This window comes from Oxyura jamaicensis, chromosome 1 (assembly GCF_011077185.1).
Source record: "Oxyura jamaicensis isolate SHBP4307 breed ruddy duck chromosome 1, BPBGC_Ojam_1.0, whole genome shotgun sequence".
NCBI classification, from domain to species: Eukaryota; Metazoa; Chordata; class Aves; order Anseriformes; family Anatidae; genus Oxyura; species Oxyura jamaicensis.
In genome coordinates, this window is record NC_048893.1 from 27,024,922 (window position 1) to 27,046,736 (window position 21,815).

The 21,815-nt window shown below is 36.9% G+C and overlaps 1 protein-coding gene across 3 annotated transcripts in view; it reads right to left on the reverse strand.

Annotated features, from left to right (window-relative positions):
- MDFIC (MyoD family inhibitor domain containing) overlaps positions 1-21,120 on the reverse strand; it is a 49,895-nt gene extending 28,775 nt beyond the window's left edge. Inside the window, exons 1-3 of one of the 3 annotated variants that reach the window (XM_035334306.1) lie at positions 20,988-21,093; positions 18,790-18,945; positions 7,784-7,915 (exon numbers count right to left, since the gene is read on the reverse strand). In XM_035334306.1, coding sequence (XP_035190197.1) covers positions 7,784-7,915; positions 18,790-18,880 — 223 coding nt within the window. In that variant the 5' untranslated portion in view covers positions 18,881-18,945; positions 20,988-21,093. Of the gene's footprint in view, positions 1-7,783; positions 7,916-18,789; positions 18,946-19,361; positions 19,516-20,987 lie in introns of those variants that run through there. The other 2 variants (XM_035334317.1, XM_035334326.1) reach the window with 2 other exon arrangements.
- Between the last annotated feature and the right edge of the window lie 695 nt (positions 21,121-21,815).

Consider the following 21,815-nt stretch of genomic DNA (forward strand, 5'->3'; position numbering starts at 1 on the left):
GAATTTGAGGAAGGCAGGTTTTAAAGTAAAACTTGTGTCTCATTTTCATGGGCCCAGACAAATAGCTTCACATTTGAAAATTCTTATGTTAGAATGCTGTTGTTTGGTATTCTATGGTCACAAATGTCAAGAGTTGTCTCCGTACAAAACCATATTTCCTACTCTACAGCTCATTTAAGAATTGTTAAGGTTCAGGTGGCAAGTATTTCATCGTTCTCTTAAATCAAGTCTCAATATTTCTGGAAGCCTACCTCACCGGTATAATGAGTTAACAAAACCGATATTAGAAAAAGACTGAGTGACCACAGCTGTTTGACATTTGAACGTTTTTCAAAGAGATCCTTTGGGTCTGGGTCATAGTTTCTTTTTTGTTAAAAAATTAAAGGGCAAGGGAAACAGAACACCACCACCACCTCCGCACACAAATAGGCCATAAGCCCTTGTTTTTCCTTATCCTTTAGAAAAATACCTTCAGAGAAAGGGTATTTGTGGGTACTTTTGCACTGCAGATATTACCAGAATGCAGAATAAGTAAGTAATATTCAGACCTTTCTTTCCTCTGGATAAAAAAGAAAAATATTTAACCATAATTACTTCTAAGCCTTCTGATGTGGCCATAAGCCCCTCTTCATCTTTCCCTTTTATATCAGTAAATACAAAATGCAAAAGATTAAAAATTAGTTTAGAGCTCTAATTTTTTTTTTTTTTTTTTTTTTTTTTGCCAGCAAACAGGTTCCTAAAAGTACAACTTGTATGACAATACTTTCATGCACTTTGTAATTTGGTGTTTTCTTTGCTAAAACTGGCTAGCTGAACACTGTTATTACTGAAAATAACAGACTGAAACCACACTGACTCATTCTTTTTGTAGTATAATATTTCATGCAGAACCCACTCAGAGTTTTATTACTCTTCCTCTTTAAGGAACCACTACAAATATATTGTACTTTTTCCCTATATGAGGAACTAATCAGGAAAAGAATATGTATTCTTTCCCATCTGGCATAACAGCACATTAATTCTGAGACAGTACCAATATAACAAAGCAAAATATTCTGAAATTAAGATACAATTTACTGCAGGCTCAAACACAGCAAGCACAGTAATCTTTACATTACTTGAAGAATTTCACCTTTGTCTGGTACTGATGATTACTGCCATCCAAGCCTCAGACCATATATTCAGATGATGTTCTGAGAGTCAGAAGTAAGGTAAAAAAGAAAACGAAAAGCTCCAGGTAATTCTGGCTACTAGTGATATGCAGAACACATGCATCTATCGCATGGTCATCTGGCACAGTTTAAAGTTCTCAGTGAAGTTTAACTACTGTTCTGCAAATGGATCAACAAAAATAAGTTTATTTCTCCACATGGAGTCACCACAGAGTATACAAATTCCTTACTTATCACAGTTCGTCACTAACTGCCTTGTTTCAAAACATTCAACCTAGAGCTGCAGGGCAGAAGCTACACAGAAAACATTTGCATCCCACAGCACCGTTTCTTTATAAGGGGCTACTAAAGCATCAGCAACACTCAGGTCATTCCATAGATGACTTAGGAACACACTGAAGGCCCGGTCTTAAATTCTGAAGACTGTAATTGTGAGGATACAGCTATCTGTGAAAATGTCTCTCTGATCAGGACAGGATTAAATGAAAATTAAACAAAAATGCTACGGTTGTGCAACAATGAGGTCTCAAATTTCCTGGAAGCAAAATTTTCTCAGTTGAGACATCATTCCAGAAATTCTTAGTGGAAACCAAAACAGCAAGAAAATGGATAAACCTTCAGCAAGAAAAGTTCAGGTAGAGACAGGGAAGAGGACGTCATTTTTATTTGTTAAAAAAGTCTCAGGGTAATCTAAAGAACCCCAGTAGAATCATCAAGTTTCAAGTGAACAGTACTGATCATAAGATCCAGCTGCATGTGTGTGTACCACCTGCAAACCGTGATTTATTTGGAATGCTGAAAGTTGTTGGTCTCTTGATATTCTAACAGTAGGTGCTTAGGATTTCTTATTTGCATTTCTCAGTCTATTGCAAGAGCAGTAATACTTATTCTCCTGCTTAGCCACAACAGCTATATCTTTAAAGTAAAGTAAATCTAAGTGTCCTGCACAGGCTGTCTTACTTCTGCTGCATGACACAATGGACTAAAATCCAGAGGTTTGTTAAAGAGTGTAATTTTCACTATTACCTTCATGAGATGCTTTATCTTGACTGGCATGAGTATCCCATGTATGCCGTACAACTTAGTAGGTAGCTTTCTTCCAGTTTATATAATCAAAGTTGTATTTCACTATATTGTGGCTAAAAACTATTATGAGAAATCACATTGTACCTTCTGTGTGTACTAAAGATAACAGTTGATGCAAAGCATTTTACTTAAAGTTTTTTGTTTTTTTTTTTTGTTTGTTTGTTTGTTTGTTTTGTTTTGTTTTGTTGTTTGTTTTTTTTGTTTGTTTGTTTTTGTTTTTGTTTTCTAAAATGCATGTTTTGTTTGCCATTTTACAACAGTTTGGGAAGAAGTTAAAAAACACATCAGGATAATCCATATGTGTGAGTGGAATTTTTTGAGGAATTTTGGAACTGAATTAGTAAGAGATCTGCCAGGCCAGGGGGGAGAAAGAGAAGTGACACAGGATAGTTGTCTGCTGGAGAAAGGATTAGAGCATCACTCCGGGAAAGGAGCTTGTAGAGAGGTGCTTCACACTGCCATTCCTTTTATGGGCCAGATTTCTCAAAGACTTGTCTTTTTTAAAGAAGGATCTAAATATCAAATTATTTGATATTGATTATTTGATATGACTGCATTCCTGTATTTCAGTGTTTAAGTATGGAACTGATTAAAGTTTGGTTCTTCCATAGACCCCCACATTTTTCACAACCAGATGGAATGAATACCTGGATATACTGGAAACATTATGCAAACCCTTCAGACTCAGCAAGATATTCTGAATAATTTCCATTAATCTATTTTACAAAATTTCTATATTCACACACTCAGTTACACTGAAAGATGACTGTACATGTCATACTTTCTAACTTTTAAAAGAACCATTTAAGTTATCTCAAGAACTGGCACTATTTTCTAGACAAAATGAACACAATCGTCTGAAATCACAGTAACTGTAACATGACTATGCACTATAAATTATCCAAGAAAAGGTACTTTGGAAGATTATCATATAGAAAGAACAGCTCTAATGACAAATGATCTTGTTTGCAAAAGCAGTTCCAAAGCCAGCCTTGTATAATTTAAAGTGTGCAAAACAGCCACTTAGCCATCAGGAAAAGGGAATCTCCACACATTATAGTTAAATAAATAGCCATGTAAGGTAAAAATGTCAACATAAGTATATAAAACGAATAAAAATAAAAAATCTAGTTTTAAATTTCAATTAAAAAAGGAAGAATGTGCTAAATAAAACAGTGAGCAGAAGAACAGGCAAAATTATTTAATCTCTGCAGAGCTGAATGAAGCATCTCTTTCTCTGAAGACCCACTTTTATCAGGAGGCTGTTTCATGGAGGAGAAAGAGGCAATTGGAGCTACGAAATGATGGATAGCAATGACCTTTCTATCTGTAAAACATGGGCATATTTTAGGTATTTAATCTTGAGAATTGGATTATTATTAATCAATTATTCATGACAATTTGAGTCTATGGTAGATGTTTTTTGTTTTCTTAAATATCACATAGCTAAGGTCCAGCTTGAGAACCAGAAAGGAGATTAAATCTTCACAAGCAAATAGTGTTGACGCTGGCATTTTCTTCCCTCCTAAACATTCCTTCCCCCACACATCAGGGCATATTGACAATTACCTAGTACTCTCTGTAGAACTTTTGCTTACATATTCTGAAATCTGACTTTAGAGTTGGGGAAGGGGTAGTTGCTTGTTTGTTTGATTTTCTAATAAAGGAAAATATAAGCTTTCCCAAATAACAAAGCAGGGCACTGTGGTAACGCAGAGCAGCAAAAACTATGATGGCTTCATTTCTATGGCCACAGATTATTCTGCTGTATGGTTTAACATTCACTTTTTCTCATTTGCCAAAGGTGAGTGATACCAGAAGCAGAATGTCTCCATTAAAAGCCACCAGATCACACAATGAAAATAAGCAGAAGGTGTTTGCAGATATTTAAAATGCATTGCTGAAGATGAAGGAAAAACAGATGGAGCTATTAACGTTAAACTCTTTTTAAAAGCAGAACCTCTACATCCTTAAATAAAATGCAAGCTACGTGTGCTTCTGTGAAGGGTAAGGAATAGATCTTAGCACTGCCTTGAAGAATACCTCAGATTAAAAATCTAAAATTATTCCAGTTTGGGGAACTACAATGGAAAGGAGACTCACCCTTACTGCAGCTGTAAAATTGAAGGATCTGGATAGTAATGGTCACCTTCTCAAGAGTAAAATCAAATTAATGCACCTAAAAATCATTTAGCAGCTCTACCTGTTCTCAAATACTCTATTAAATATATATATATATATACACACACACCTTATTTCCAGTTTAATTGAACTTCCAGACATTAGATCTAGTTCTTCCTCTGTGTGCTACAGATGGAGAACTTACCAGATTTCACTTCTTTGTGGCATCATGCTTCTTAGGGACTAAGCAAGCCATTCCTTACACTCCTTACTAACACTGAACAGATTGAACTCCAGGAGTTTTTCCACAATAAGGCATGTTTTCAACTACTCTAATCATTCCTGAGATATTTGTGGTTCTCCACTGACCCTTCTCCAACAGAACACAGTATTCCAGTAACAGTTATGAAAAGCATTAACAATCAATACAGAAACTCAACATAAACATTTCCTTCTTATTTAGCTCTCCCTTGTTTACATGTCAGTATATAGTAGCCTTTTGAAGCACAGGGTTGCACTGGAAGTTAATATTCATCTATCACAATTCACAAGATATTTTCAAAACTAATTCCCTGGTTAATTAAATCCTTAAATCTTTCCCAAGCCATTTACCCAGGATATTATGAAAGTTTTCATAAGGGGGGCGGGGGGGGGGGGGGGGGCTCGGGTGCTCCAAAGGAGGTTGGGGAATAGGTAACTTGGGGGAAATCTCATAATCTAGAAAGGGTTTTAAAAGTGGCTTGAGAAAGGGACTGCAAGATAAAGGTGAACTGGAAGTGTCTTAGTGTGGAAAATGGGTGCAGCATTTTAGTTTATTGATGTTGCCTGGTAAAATGAGTTTATAAGTGCAAATAAGAAATCATACATAGTGAAGTCATTACAGAGTCTCTAACACTGGACTTCGTTGTTGGTGTGCCAGTAAAACTGACTGATTAATCTACTTCCATATAACAGCAGGGTAAAACAGCTGCAAACAAGAAGAACCTTGGAAATTAAACGCTGGAAACATTTATACAGTGAAAACTAACTAACACAAATGGATTATGTATCAGCTGTGGGGCTGGAAAACAATCTGTATGGGAAAAAAAAGAAACTGGATCACTAGAGTAGTGGTGAATAGTTGTTAATACTTAGAAAATTAATGTGTGTCCTGTCTAAAACAATTTAAAGAAACGGTTTTAAAATAGTTCTGAATAGTCAAAACATTATTTATTTCCAACCTCAAGCTTCTTTCAATATGCGATATTCCACAAAATTTAGTCTAGCAGGGTAATAGATTTGGCTGAATCACAGTCGTTCTGATCTACAATACCAGTTACTTAAAATGAACTGCCTAAACAATGTTTGTGATAAACTTCTTTGTTCCACTTCTTCTATTATTCAAATTTTAGTAACTACGTAGATCAATTTGTAGAACTTACAAATACTACAAGAGGTACTTGACAGTGAGCCAAACACTCTTCTTTAATTTTGACTATTTTGACTTCCCTACTCATAGCTATACCAAAAAAAAAAAACAACAACAAAAAGGCAAGCTAGAAGGTTTTGTTTGGCCATTTTTTTGGTGGTTAAACAAAAAAACATAAATTTGAAACAGAGAAAGAAGTGCATAATAATAACTACTCTATTGTATCATAATAAAGCTACTAGCATACAAAATTCAATTATCAAAATTATCAAGGCTAGGAGTTTTAGAGACTTCCAGCTTTTACCTAAGCTTGCTTTCAATAAAGGCAAACTGCTACTGACTCCAGGAAGAGCACATTTATGCACAGGATGGCCTAACATTCAACCTCTGAATTTCAGCATATCTCTACCCTTTCTCCTGTTATTTTTAAAAAAAAATTTATAGACAGAGAACCTTCCTGACACAGAGACACATAACTGCATATAACTGCCAAGTCATTTTACGCTTCCTTCACTGTCAGGGACTTGCAAAATCTGCTGCAATTTCTACCATATGTTGAAAGATTTGCCTTTTCCTCTCCTACTTCCCCAGTCCAAGGGCTACAATATGTTCTTGCAGTGAAGAGCTTGGAGGAAGCACAGCACCAACCATCCTTGGCTGTTTCTTCCATAATTAGGGCATGCTACTAAGTTGCTACCAAATAAATCTGGTTTCCCAGAGGTTTGGGAATAAGGAACCCTCTAGGAGGGGGCAATTAGAACAAGACCACTCCAAAAGCAGCTGACTCTGTACCCACCTTCCCACGTCCTCAACAGAAGTACAAACCAATTGCTTGTCTACTAGGTCTAAAGTAATAATCTTTGGGGGTTAAGACGACTCTCAGATCATGGAAGAAAATTATTCTCCTTTATAGCCCATGAAGAATTATTTTTAAATTTTCAGATAAAAATCTGACATGCTAAATTCAAGTTTTCCTATTAAGGATCGTGAAAAATATTCACTACATTAAAGATACATGTATTCACCAGGATTAATTATTTATATTCGTTATTTAGGGTCGGAAGAAAAAAAAAAAAAAAAAAGGAAAAAAAGGATTAGCTAACATTTGAGTTTCTTTGCAAATCTTTACAGAAAGTTCAGGAGAAGCTGATCAAGAATATCCAGCCTGAGAGCTGGAGTACAACTCAGCATTGAGTCTATTTGCCTTTTGAATGCACCCTATGATTAGGGAAGAGTTTCTTCTGCTGCCCCTCCCTTGAACATCTAGTGTTCAAGTATTCACAGAATTTTAAATTAGCATTAGCTCTGGCAGTTAACAGAAACATTTTTGCCTCAGGAGAGTGTAATTGTGGATGATCTTTTGGATGATCTTTTGGACAGCATGTGATCCTCAAGTGAGAAAACTGGGAATAATCCTACACACTTTTTAATGTTTTAAAGCATCTAAGACATACACTAGGAATGTGGGTTTGTAAAAATTCAACTTAAAAAAAAAAAGTCCATAGCACTTTAGGTCTAAAACTTTGTCTTAGAGCATTCTTCTACTTTTGAGAGGACTAACTACTTTCAGATTCAAAGCTCTGTATAAAATTATATCTGAACAGTCCTTAGCATATCTAGTAGAACCATCTCTCAGCATAGTTTACCACTGAAACATATAACCTGAGAAATCTAAGGTGATGACATTGTGCACAGTTGCACAATGCAGCTCATGTGCCTACTAAATGCACAGATCACATTATGAATAATAACAATATAACATTAAGGGTTAAAATGTAGAGCTCTACAATATACCACACTGCTCAAATCACACCTTTATTTCAAATTGTTATTTATAGATGCTGACAGAAGTCATTCCGGGAAATAAATTCCAAGACACGCATTATAGTTGCAACACAATTGCATTTGACACACATTTAAGGGAGTCAACAGGCAGTATCCCCTTACACTACTAAAGCAAGCCTAAATGGCAGCAATTTGTTCTGGAAATACTTACTTCTGATGAGGTCACCATCAGTGCGATTTCCCCAGACAGACTGCTCTTGTATCTCTGGCTGTATACTTTGGTTACTGGAAGGCTGTTTTATGTCTTTATCTCCTGCTGCAGTACTTTGTTGGTCAGTTTTTTCTAAGTCAAAAGAAATTTGAGGGTATTAGTTTCTTTGGTATTTTTCCTCTACATGAGCAAATCTCATGTTTGAAAGTTAAAAACAAGAGAACATAAAATATAACTCTTATTAGCGTCTCATATATTGTCCCTAAAAATCATTCCTAATAAAGTCAATTTTCAGTTTGTTTTCCTTTGTAGATGAAAATGTTCTCTATTTAAAAAAGTCTTTAGTCTTAGTTATTGTTCTTTTAGTCATACAAAGAAATACTCAGCACCTTTCGTAAGAACAACTTACAATTGAATTTGTTTATATTTAGTTACTTTCCATGATGTTTTCAGATAAAAATTTGAATCTGTCACACAGAAAACATATTTTGTCCATAAGCATGTGCCTCTGGCATATAAAAGCCACAGAAATTCCACAAAAGTCTGTTTTCCATTATTTACAATTCAACGTATGATTAAAGACAAATATCGTTATAACGTCAACACTGATTAGTAAAAAGATTTCAGCATAGCACAATTTTCTTGTCTTCATTAAACAACTACACTTCTAAAAGCCATTCGTGGAGTCAACTTTTTGCCTATGATGAAAGGAAAAATGATTTTCTCTCTCCAAGTATATACAAGTTGCAGGGAAGTTTCCATGGTAAGGCGTTTTGACGGATTCTTAACCTTATTTTACAAGATAGCAGATCTTGTTTTGATGATTTCTCCAGTAAATACATGCAGACCTGTATTTTCTCAAACCAAAGTAAGTGACAGCCTTTATTTTCACTGTTGTTAATGTTCTAAGTTTGTTTGTTTATTTTTACTGGCATTCAAGGAAACATTTCCAAACTACTTTGTTCATTATTCATAGTAATAGATTATTAGCTTGTATCATTTACTTGAGGGATGTAAAGAACACTAAATGTTTTCAGTTTGGAGCATTTTAAGGGTATTTATAATGTGTAATATTTACAGTAAAACTAAATTAAATGAGCAACCCCTGAGAAGTCTGTTAGCTCTCTCTCTTTTTTTTTTTTTTTTCAACCTATAACATGTTTATAAACTACTTATCACAATATAGTGATTTCATATCCTTAAGTAAAGCATCGGTTCCAGTCACGGGACACAGAAAAATTGCTTACTGCTACAGTGACATTTTAAAGGTTAGTTTCTTTATGTAACCAACAGCAGTTTGAATTTAAATCCTAACTTTCTGCCTTTGTTATCCACCCTATTAAACTGAGCCATTGAACATCACTCAAAATAATATATGCCATATTGTATGTATAGTAGCACGTGCCTTCAAGCACTGCTGGTCCCCTTCTATTAATTTCCACCTCTGAAACATCTGACCCAGCTACATATATGGTACTTATTTCTCAGTACTCCCTCACATCCCTATTTCCTCAACAACTTGTCAATATTTCTTCAAGCTCATCCTGAGATGAACAGTTTCAATGGGATTGATGATGTAGAGTTACTTAAGTAATTGGAAAGATAGTCATTGACTTCAATGAATTTTGCATCTTGCCCTGTATGACTTAATCTCACCTAGATTCTCATCCTGTCTATAACCAAAAAACAGCAAACAAATGAAATGCAGGTGGATATTTTTTTTTTCCCAAGCTCTTTGACAGTCACAAGTCACAAGTTATTTATCCCAAATATCTATCAGACACAAATATGACTGTATTGAAGTATGATGATTTTGTCTCTGCAGTTAGGCATTAGGCTCAAATGTGTCTCAAAAGTGTTTGAAAAGTGCCCTCAAATCGGCTGAATGAAAATAAGTAGTGTCCTGGAGAGAGCTAGTGTAAAAGAACTGCAAGCACTGTACAATCCGCTTTTCATACAGAGTAAGCTCAAATGAGTTATTTTAAGAGATTTTGCTCTTAAATGTCTTTACTGCAGTAACAACACTAAGATTACAACAATATCTACCCTGCAGTGGTAGTACAAAACTGGAGAGTTGTTGTATACAATTTTCTTGTATATGATATAACTTTGCAGAGCACTACTATTTGATGTTGTAAACAACAAATGAACTGTAAGGAAAGATTAGTATTAATATTACAGGGCCCTTGGCACTCTAAATTACATCTTTATCTAATAAATTTGAAGAAGTGCTGAATGCAATGAAATCATCATTCATAGAAATTCAGTTTTCATTCCTCTGCTTGTTTTCTGTTTGGTATATATATATTCTTTACAGCTTGCATGTGCATTTTTTATGTTTCCTTTTATTGTTCTAGCTGGATATAATGAACAGCCAGTCAAAACCACATAAACAATATTAACAGTTAACAAGAAAGAAGTAAAAGGTGCTATTAAGAAGCAATGGTAGTGTTGCAATTAAATACCAATTTTGATAGGAAATTTGCAGCAATTGATATGAATTGAGTATCTTTGCTTTATTGAATTCATATAAAGTTTTCCCCAAGAATGTTCATAACAGAAACTTGCACAAGTGACATTAAGCATGTATTTGATATCTTGCTTTGTACTTCTTAATCACACACCAGAGAAATTTTTCTCCCAGCATATGCTACTATAGCAGTGTGGTGTGTTGACCCTGACCAGAGGCAATCACCTTCTCTCCCCAGCCACTCCTTCTCTCCCCAGTGGGGCAGGGAGGAGAGAATAGAAAGAGCAAAACTGAGGAAACTCATGGGTCAAAATACACTTTTAATATGTGAAGAAAAGAAGAAGAAAAAAAAAAAGTCAGAAATAAGTGATGCAAAGGCAATTGCTCACCACCTTCCACAAGCAGGACGATGGTCATACAGTCTCCAAGTAGTGGATACCTTCCTAAAAATACTCTCCCCTCAGTTTCTGCTGTTGAGCATGAGGTTACATGGAATGGAATATGCTTTGGTCAGTTCAGCTCAGGTGTCCTCTCCCAGCCTCTTACCCACCCCCAACCTTCTCCCTGTGGGGACTGTGACATGCTGTGTAAGCACTGTTCAGCAATAGCTGAACATGGTTTGCTATCAATGTAGTTTTAGTGATAAATCCAAAAAACAGGACCACAGAGGCTTCTATGAAGAAAACTAACTCCATCAACTCCATCCTAGACAGACTTAGCATAATGGACCTTTAGAAAAAGTATTCAGTTATGATATTTAAGATTATTTTTTATAGCCATACTACAAAAAAAATTATACAGCAGAGCACTGAAAATAAACAAACACTGGAGTCCTGATTAATTATTTATTATTTCTCTTGACTGTGTATGAGCTCACAGTTTTAGTACAAAGAAATTTCTTAATCATTCCCTTACCAAAAAGAAGCTTATGATGGGATCATAGGTTCTCTTTTTTATTATTATTATAGAAGTGTGGTGACAACATACCAACAACTGATCACACATGAAAACAGCCTCAAGAACACTCAAGTCTGTATTTTGTTGATGCCATTATTTTTAGTGCATAAAAATAGTTATGAATTTACTTTACAAAAGGTAATGCATTCATGAAACCAATAAAAATCCACACAATGACCTTAACCTTCTCTGAAGTGGTATGCCTGTGGCAGAACAGGGTTAATAAAACCTACAGCAACTACAAATACTGATGGCTGTATCTGGCCATAACCAAGCATGCCATTTTTCCACTGTGTTTTCAAATAAATTAGTAACACTTCTCTGCTTTAATTAGGCTTAGCATTAGGAAATTTTCTGTGATATTTGTTTGGTATGTTAGCCGCTGCTGCCTCCAGTACACTCTTCCACTCTCAAGTGACTAACCTCCAAAACCAAAAGCCAAGAAGAAAACCAGATGCTCTGCCTAGCAGATCAAATAATGGAAGGAAAAGAATCATTATGTTCTGAGTCTGGCTGTATTGAGGCAGAAACCCAATCTCTCTTCAAAACCATTGGAAGTTACTCCAGGTCATGTCACAAAAGCAACGTAGTCTTCTTACTTGTATACTTGATACTACTCAGGGCCCAGATCAGGAATGGCAGTCCCTAGGCTGATAAGCTTCTAGCCAAAAGCCCTGTGGCAGTGATACACAGATCACACTGTGATTTATCCTGAAAGTAAGAATGGGCACAAATTCTACTTATGTAGAGAATAATACAAATTTAAGGTGTAAATAAGGAAGAGATATAACATGCAGGCAAAGTATAGAATTGAGATGGTTAATAACCTAAATCATATCTATATTACAGACAACTGTTAAGTTAAAAATTAAAAACTTTATTCACATCTCAGAATGACCATTTAATGAACTAAGTGGAAAAAATGAACTCCTACTTTTTTGTTACTTGGAATTATTGAAGTATGTGTACATCACTTTTATATTACATTAATTCATTATACCACAATCTTTTTGTATTTATTTTTGAAATTAAACTGCAGTACATGTATTTCATAGAATAAATCCTTGTTTTCACAGTTGAAAACTACTGTAATATTGTTAACTCCTGCTTTGTTTTAATTAAAATGCAAAACTGATAGAAAATATAAAAAAGATAGGTCAAGGATGTACATTTGGAGGACACATCTCAGATAACTCAAGTCTTTGACAAAAAACCATCTTTTTACTTCTTCAAGTCCTTGTCCATTTGTACATTCACACTTTAGCTCTCCCCACACACTCTGTTATGTCTCTTGAGTTTACTAAGAAATTGGTCTCAATGGCTACTGCAAGACCAAGATATCAAATATGGAATCATACTTTACTGCATCAAGAACTGTGTAATATCTGACCCATCAACATGCAAAAAAATGAGAACAAGTACCTATATATTAAGTGGGTTGGACATCATCATACTGTCAAGGGCAGCTGATTTCTATTCATTGGATGACACATAAAAACATATATGACTCAGCTACCTCTTCCAAGAATTTGAATGATGAAACTGCTAGACCAGCAACATGACAAACTAGACTTCAGAGTTTGCATATTGGCACTGTGAATGTAACAAGGGTTAAAAATCCTATGACTGCAACAGGCTTTGTTGCTATGACATTCATTTTCTGTTCACCAACAATGTGGTATACAGCACCAAGTAGTAAGTAAAGCAAAAGCAGCTGCTGGGAAAGCCTTCTGGAAACCTGAGTGCATCATTCTCATCAAGGAGACAGAAACCAGCAAAATGGACTGGCACGGCTGACCTCCACAAAAAAAAATGTAGACCAGAACAGTTCAACTCTTTCACTATTTAAGGACAGAGGAATGATGAAAGCATGGGGCAAAGCTTACTTAGGCACCTAAATTTGACACAGCTGCTGGGATGTAAACATGAATCCTCCAAAGGCCTTAGTTATCTCTGAACAAGAAGATGTAGATTTAGAGACACATTTTGCAAAGATCACAAGCCATCCTAAATGGAATTTTGTCTTTCAAAGCAAAGAGATTTATTTATTTATTTATTTATTTAGAGAGAGAGAGAGAGAAAGATCTCTGAGGAAAAAAAAAAAGTTTCAGAATGTTTCCAGAAGGAACATTAACAAAACATTTTTTTGTCTCAAGCCTACAGCCATTGAAAGAGATTGAAGAGCATACAGCAGACGCTGTATTTTAACACTTCTTTGTTCATTAATATCCTAGCTGGCAAGAAACCACTGAGGATACTATTCCCTGCCTTTCACAACAGTAATACAATGGAACAGTGATAATACCAGGTTGCATAATGCAACTATTAGCAATAACCCCCACTAGTTACTTCATGAGCTGCCTAAGACCATGAGCTGCATTTCTCATAAAAAGTTCAACTGTGCTATTTGTGGAACAGAAAGCCTATTCCAGTTCATGATTTGCCCGAAATCATCTCATCTCATTAATGACTGGTTCTACAATCTAAGCGCAACATTAATATTGATAATCCACAAATTATCAAGTTAAAAGTCCTCCAATGGAGCTGGATGCCTCCATTTAGATGTTTCATTTAAAAATAAATAAATAAATAAAGTAACTAATTTGCTTTTATTTCATTTCAGTGACTTTCACTTAAATGTCTCATTGCAGCTTTCATTGGCCCCAAAAATACTATTGAAGAATCAATCTTTTAAAATTAAAGCAATTCAACTGAACTTGGAAAGTTCTTTCACAGAATTTTCCAGGTACAAACTATGGAACAATTATGGATATACTGCAAGTTTGACAGCCCTTGCCAATGTTCTGTCATGATAAATTAAAGTAAATATGAACATGCAAATAGATACCCTGCACTATTAAAAATACAAAGTTCAAAATCCATAAGTGAAAACTTATTTTCATAAATAATCATACTACTTGTCATGTGGTCGGTTACTAATTTATGTAATTCATCCGATGATGTTTCACATGTACAAAACTTAAGTTTCAGGTAAATGCTGAGTGATACTGAGCACAGCGGCTGTCTTTATCAAGTAGCACAGAACAGTAAAGGTGGACCTGTACAGTGAAAGAGATGATTTTAAGGACACTTATTCCATATTATCCATGTTCCAGGGACTTTCTACTTTGGACTAACTCTCCAGTCTCAAAGACTGAGGGCTCTTTTCTGGCTGGAGTGCATCCAGCACATTCCTGCAGTGCATCTTCCAGATTATTTTGTTAAAAATGAATCCAGTCCAGTTCACTCCCCAGAATCACTCCGGAAAGTAAAATAAAGCAGGGGTGAACAGGAGGTTCATTTCAAAACTTCATTGCTGATCCAAATGAAAATACTGCCATAGACATACTCAATTGCTGGAATTGCTTATTGGGAAAAAAAATGATAACCAAGTGAACCAAGTGTTTAAAGCAAAGAGAAATCTAACTTCTGAAGGTCTGGAATGGAATTTGAGAAGAATGATTGTGATATAAAACTAGCCTATGAGATGGAACGAAAATATTTCAAATTTGATGCAAGACCTTTACAGTCACCTCTGTGAAATACAAGTCTATCACACCCATGTGGACATGAATCACTTTACTGGAACTGTATGCACATGAAACTGAAAGCAGAAGTCTATTATTATGACTAGCTAGAGTTAGACACTTGTGAAAGTTTCAGGCATTTTAGTCAGTAACGTTCAATTTAGTGCTGACAGAAAACTATAAAACAAATTAACACTAAACTCTCGTCAGATTGAAAGCGGAAGCACAAATAGAGCAAGTATTTGATATGTTCGAGCAATTTGAGTGTATTGGTTAACCGTTAAAATAAAAATCCATTACTCATAACACTGAGGCACTGCGAGCAAAGTGCAACAATTATGGTGATAGTAATAGCTGTTGCCTCAAGAATTTCCAGACATTCCCACTGTACGTCTTCTGTCATCCCTGTCTCATCTAGCGCTGTAGCACTCCTGGTCATGAAAACAGTAAAGCACACAAAATATTAAGGGCTTTGAAACATGCTGTCAAAGAGGAGCACATGTGCTGAGTGCTTTTATGAATGGAAGTTCTGAATGAACTAATGTGTATGGTTTCTTCAGACACCAAACCAGAATTGTATCTCCATCCAGCAATAGCGACATGATTTGCACGGGAAAGAGTGGTCACTTACAGAATTTGACCCCTAATATTTATACTAGACTTCACTATCCACTCCCCCAAAAATATATTTATAGACGGCAGTCCAACATTTTCTAAAATGTTGTCCGATTCTCTAAATATAGTTCCATGTTTGTTGAACTTCTCTCTTGCATTCTTTGGTTTATTCAAATGCAGAGGATTTCATGGAAAAAGTCTACCCATATTGCTTGGGATTATTGCCTAAGCAATAATCCTGACATGACCTCTAACTTGCAAAATATTTTCCTTAAAGCAGAGAGGCTGATGGTCACAAATTGTCACATTCCTTGTTTAGGGACATTGAATTATTTTGGTACCTGCCACTGCAGAAAATACTTGACCACGGCCAAATTACAGTGGTATAGACATGACACTCTTCACTCTGATTATATTGCATGGCACACAGGTAGAAGTAGTCATAATTTGATTCCAAGGGCTATGGAGCTCAGGAAAACAGAGATAGTATGAGCAGGATCTCAAACAGCAGTGCACAACTAGGCTTATGCTTTTGGAAGGATGTGGCAAAAAAAATGAACTAGATGTTTGCAGAAATTAGGTTAAATCTTTCTTCCTCTCTCAGCAGCAGACTCTGCACAGATAATAAAGACTGAAATGAGTTGCTACAAAAGAAGACACTGATTAAATCAAATCACTCTCAGCACACTAATTGTGGAGGAGCAAAGTCCAATAATCTGTCAAATAGTTATTTATGCATTAATTCAAAAATGAACAAGCAAAGAAGCACAGTGAGAGCAGGGATGTTGAGAGAACATTGGTTAAACCAATGTAAAAAAATTCTTCTGAGTTGCAAAAGCCAGAGCATGACACATCTTTAGGCCAAAGTACTTCTCAACCCAGTTTCACCATCTCCACAATTTATGTAAATCCCTCCAATCTGCTTAAAGTTTTATTTCTTCTGTTTTGTTTTTGTTTGTTTGTTTGTTTTCCTTAGATTGTTGGATAGCTATTAGTTGAATATTCACAATTCGATTGAATTTACTTTCCCTTTTATGCAAGAGAAACAATTAGGCTTCATCATCTGAATGTTTATGATGCAAGCAACAGGAGCACTTTGAAGATCTGGATTTTTTGATGATACCTCAAAGAACAACAGGAGAGAACAAAAGATTGTTCTCATAATGTAAGGTATCTGTATCAGTTATTAAGTATGGAAAGCATATTAAAATATGCCATTAACAATCAAAAATTATTTCTCACCAGAATGTATTTAATACTTTGCTATACATAAACCTTTTTTTACTGAGGGATCTTTATTCCTAGGTGGACAGAGATTTAAAGTATCTATTGTAAAGACAGAGAGTCATCAATTATATATTAAAAGATGAGTCTAAGTAAATTAATAGTTATTTCAACATACTATAGATTTTTTCAAATACTTCTAACCTACTTCCAGAGATAATGTGAATTTCAATCACAGCTGTTATAATTATCTCCAAATTCTACAGAAGTTGGTATGCTTTTGGATGTCCTGTGGGATGGTATAGAGAAGGTTGGAGGGTTTTGAAAGTCCCAGATATATTATCTTAGCCCTGGAATATTTGGACTACCTTACCCTGTAACCACACACTGCAAAGCTGACAACAGAAATGCTGGAATATAGACTGGAAATGTTATGAACTCACCTCTTCCTCTTTCCACCCCCATTTCCCCAACACACTTATGCTAGAAAAAAGCATCAAATATCCACAGTTATCCTTAAATCTAAGTTCACTAGAATTAAAAAAGGCCTTGTCTTTCTGCGAACTATACATATGCTTTAAAGTTGATCATGTGCCTTGAAAGGTGTGGCAAGTGAGCAACCTTGAATCAACATATTATACTTGTTTGTACCTTAATGATCCCTGAAAAAGTAACTATAATCTTTCACCTTGACAGCTGTGAGCTGTAACTGTGTCATTCAGACTTTCTGCACAGCGCTTGTCTGTGAGAAGACCAGTGTTCCCTTCCTTACTTTTCATAAAAAAGAAAGGCAGGTATTGAAAAATCTTACATATGACTTTATTTCATAGTAAAAACATAATTCAAAGTGGAACTGTAAGAATAAGACTGCTTTCTAGGCTAGTTAGCTTACTGGCGTACATCTTCCATAACTTTGATGTATGGCCTACACATAAAATTTAACCAGTGTGGCCACTTGATCACATGACAGACAAAAGCAACAGATTGAAAAAAAACATGTATCACAGATACTGATTTTTCTGGTAAAAACATGATTTTAACAGCTCAGTTCTGCATGCTTGATCTTCTGTATCTAATCTTTTTCTTATTTTGTTTTACTGTTTAGAAGTTCTGAGTCATTCTCAGAACTTCAAAAAAAAAACAATAAGACAAGTATAAGCCAATTTAATATGTCTCCTTGCCATTTTTTTTTTTTTTTTAAACTTTGCTACAGATACTTTCTGGTTTCTCAAACAAGTCTTCAACTTTGATTTCACATAGTTATTGATTTTCCAAGTTACAAAAGCAGAGACTGCATCTTTAATCCACAGTTGCACAACTTTGCTCTCAGTATCTCCTAACAGTTAGCCACATAGATACAAAGTTAGTCTTTGAACAACCTTATTTGTCTGTTCTTCAGGGACTTTTAAAACTGCTGTCAGAATTGTGAAAAACAAAGCTGTAGCTCTAAATGCAAAAAAAAAAAAAAAATAATGTTAAAAAAGTCTCATCTTCACAGACCAGAACTCAGTAGGCAAACATACTGCCCTTTTGGGGAGTAGCCTACAATACACCTTGTCAAACTTCTCTACATGAAGGTGATCAAAATATAAAGCTATTTTTTGTAACTGCAAATTGCACGTAATTGCACATCATTTAAAGAATTTCTTGCTATGATGAATGAATGTACTTTTAAAAATCATTAGAACAGCAAATATAAAACAAGTTAACACTCTCAGAAACAGGTTTTACGTGCAACATCAATGAGTGGCCTAAGAAAAAGAGGGAAGTGACCTCCAACCTGAACAACACTCCTGCTCCAGGATCTACCTTTCTCAGTGTACTGCAAGACATGGAAAGAGAGAAGCTTTGCAGAGAAGAGCTCCTAAACACATACACCAAGGCTGAGGGACAAGAAGGCAGTTTTTAAGGAGCAGCATCTACCTCTCTGTATGACTGCAGTTTTTCAAATAGTGAAATGCGGTGCTGACATTGGTGCATCTTTTTTTTTTTTCTTCTTCTTCTTTCTTTATACCTTTTCTACATAGGAATTTCTGGTTAAATCAATAAAGGCGTGGAAGCTAAAGCGTTACAGAGTTATACCAACGAGGGGAGGCCGGGGGGGGGGGGGGAAGGGAAAGAAGAAAGGGGTTAAAACCCACAAAACAAATCAGCAAATGTATCATTCAAATAAAAAGGCGCAACAATTACAGAGAAACTTTAAAGCAACTTACCTCGAGGGGGAGAGATCAAAGCGCTGCTTTCAGTCGGAGCTTGCTCTGGCCCTTCAGGCCCTGGAGGAAGAGGTTCTCCCACTTGGGACATCTGCCAGCTCTCTCACCGAGTCACGCAGAGCCTGCGCCCCCCTCCAACAAAACTAACACGCGACCCTGAAGGAACAAGCGAATGAAGGCACTCGTTAATTCGTTAATCTGTTTCACGCGGAAAAAAAAAAAAAAACAAAAAAAAAACTCGCGGCTCGGGGGCGAGGTACCGAGCAGGAGGAGGAGGAGAAGGAGGGACAGCAAATCCAAGCGTTGGCGACTTCTCGGCGACCACCGGGAGGCCGGGGACGGCCCGGGGGGGGGGGCGGGGCAGCGGGTGCGGAGCCCCCCAGCGGCTCTGGGCTCCCTCCCTCCGCCTCTTCTCCCGCTCCTCCGCGGTGCCCGGCCCTCTCCTCAGCGCCCCGGTCGCCCGCAGGCTCCTCGGCTCCCCTCTCCCGGCCCGCAGCCGGGGGTCCGCCTTCCCCCCAACACGTCCCCCCGGCCCCCCGCAGCCCCCGGGGCGGAGGCGTGCTCGCACACACCCGCACTCGCCCCCGCTGTCCCCCCGCGGTCGCAGTCAGTCCTTTTCCATCATTTCCGGACGATGAAACATCCCGCTGCGGCTGGCGGCGGTGGTGCAGGTCCTGCCGCCCGCCAGCGCCGGGCCCGCGGGCTGGGCTGGGCTGGGCTGGGCTGGGGCTGCGGGAGAGCATTGCCGCCCCCCGCCCCCAACCGGGCCTCCGGCCACGGAAAGTCCCCGAGGAGGCCGAAACCCGTCAGGCAGAACGAGGGAAAAAGGGGAAAAAAAATAAAAATAAAAACACACCACCCTTGAAAGGGAGGTTTTCATGCCTGGACAGGGTTTGCAGCTGTAACGTTTGGCAGAGGCACTGCTCGTGGGGCAACAGCTGGCGCGGAATTAATTGGGCCGCTGTGGTGGTTGTTTTGCCTTCAACCAGTTGCACCTCGGAAGCCGGGTAGCCAGGTACGTGAAATGCTGCAGGCCTCTTGCCTGTGCTTTCCACCCCTCTCAGACGCTAGTCCCAGCCCGACCCAATGCCGTGGTTTACCTCCCTTGGCAACATACGGATGTGTACATTAAAAGGACTCTAAAGTGTGTGTACAAAATTATTCAAACGAAAGTGAAGGGTAGAAGTGTTTTTCAAAAGTAATACCCTAGAGAGCAAACCACTTCCTCCACCGGCACCTGCCAAGTGGCCTGACCTACCTGTGCTTTCTATAGATAAGAAATACATTTCTTTCCCATTACAGGAATTGATGTGATTGTCAGCCTTGTGCTCTGTTCTTGCCCACACCATGCAGCATTGTCATTACTGCTCATGTGCACGCTAGTGTCCATATGTTAAGTGCTTGACCTTGCTCATGCTACCTCTGCTTTGCACACCTCTCTAATAAAGTGTGTTCATATTTAATCTGTAATTTCCTTAAGACTTACTCAACCATAATAAAAATTTGGTTTCTAAATGTGCTCTACTGGTATGTCCCATCATGGTGTGCAAACAGTTATCTTTTGGGAAGCTAAAACTAGGAGTTAGAAACAAACAAGTTATAAACTATCTACTTCCTAACATAAAGAAAAGAACTGATGGATATTAATTTTGATATCATAAGCAGTGTGCTCAGGTATTAAAAGCAAAACTTCATTTCTTAAAGTTTAATAATTCCCTGTACTGCTTGCAAAACAACCAGTGTATAGTGTAAATACCTGAGTAGAAGCCATTTCATAGATGACACCACACACTGGGGCATCCACTGATTTCAAAAACCATCACTGTATAGCTTTATTATTGGTTTCCACTAGTGTGAAAGATAAGTATGATGCAACTAATAAGACATGTTATGTATTTTCCTCTGAGAAATACAATCATTTTAAAGTATTTCAGTAATCTGAGATATTCTTTGGTACAACATAATATTGCTTTAAACCTTTTAATGATAAAATGGAAAAAATATGTGCTATATCTGGAAGAAGCCAAGTAAAACTTTCATTTGGGGTACACAAACTTGTTAGTGTATTGCATAATAATAATATGGATATCAATACCTACGCTTCTCATCTAAGAAAACATTGCATAACTTTCCACAGCTCCTTCTCTCCTCAATGCCCAGGGGGCAGAGCAATTGAGACATAAGGTAGAAGGACTTACCTCAAACTCCCAAGTGAGTCACTAGCAGAAGAGAGGTTATGACTCATACCCAACGGACAAGCTTGTGTTTTTCCCTCTGAAATTGGAAGCACAGTACAGAAGAGTGGGAGGAGCAATAAGTTAGCCAACCACACCCTGCCTTCAAAACCTTTCATTGGATAATACATATTGAACAGATACCATCTTTCTTTTTTTTTTTTTTTTTAGGGGGTTGTTTTTTGAACCTTATCTATGAAACACACATGGTAAACTTCATGGTGTTTAGTTTATCTTCTTCAAAAAGATGATGGGATGAGCTCAGCCTGCCAAGGTTCAACTATGTAGATGCCTACATACAGTTTAAAACAACTAAATCAATGGAAGAGAAACTTCAGCTGATGTTGCCATATTGCAATTGATGATAGTGTGAGATAACCCCAGGCAAGATCAGATAAAACAAGATAAGGGAATCTAGTATTTAAAAAAAAAAAAAAAAAAAAAGTCTGTATACTGTAAATGATTCTTGTCCAAGTCTGGTGTTTTTCTGCCATGGGATGAACTCTGCAGTGGAGAGGGAATATGAGGCTTAATGGCTGCTTTGCACTAGCTCAAATTGGCATTTGAGTATTAAACCTAATGTAAATCTGAATTTAAAATATGAAACGTTATTTTTTCTGTTTTAGTTTTCTGTTTATAGTGAAATATTTTAAGACAGTGAAGTTTCCATTAAAACTGATAAATTATAAAGTGAAACAATGTAAAATATTCTAAGAAGAATTATTTCTGATGTAACTCCAATGAAGCCAAAGGAGTCATATGAAAGATGAGTTCAGTTCAACAAGCTTTATC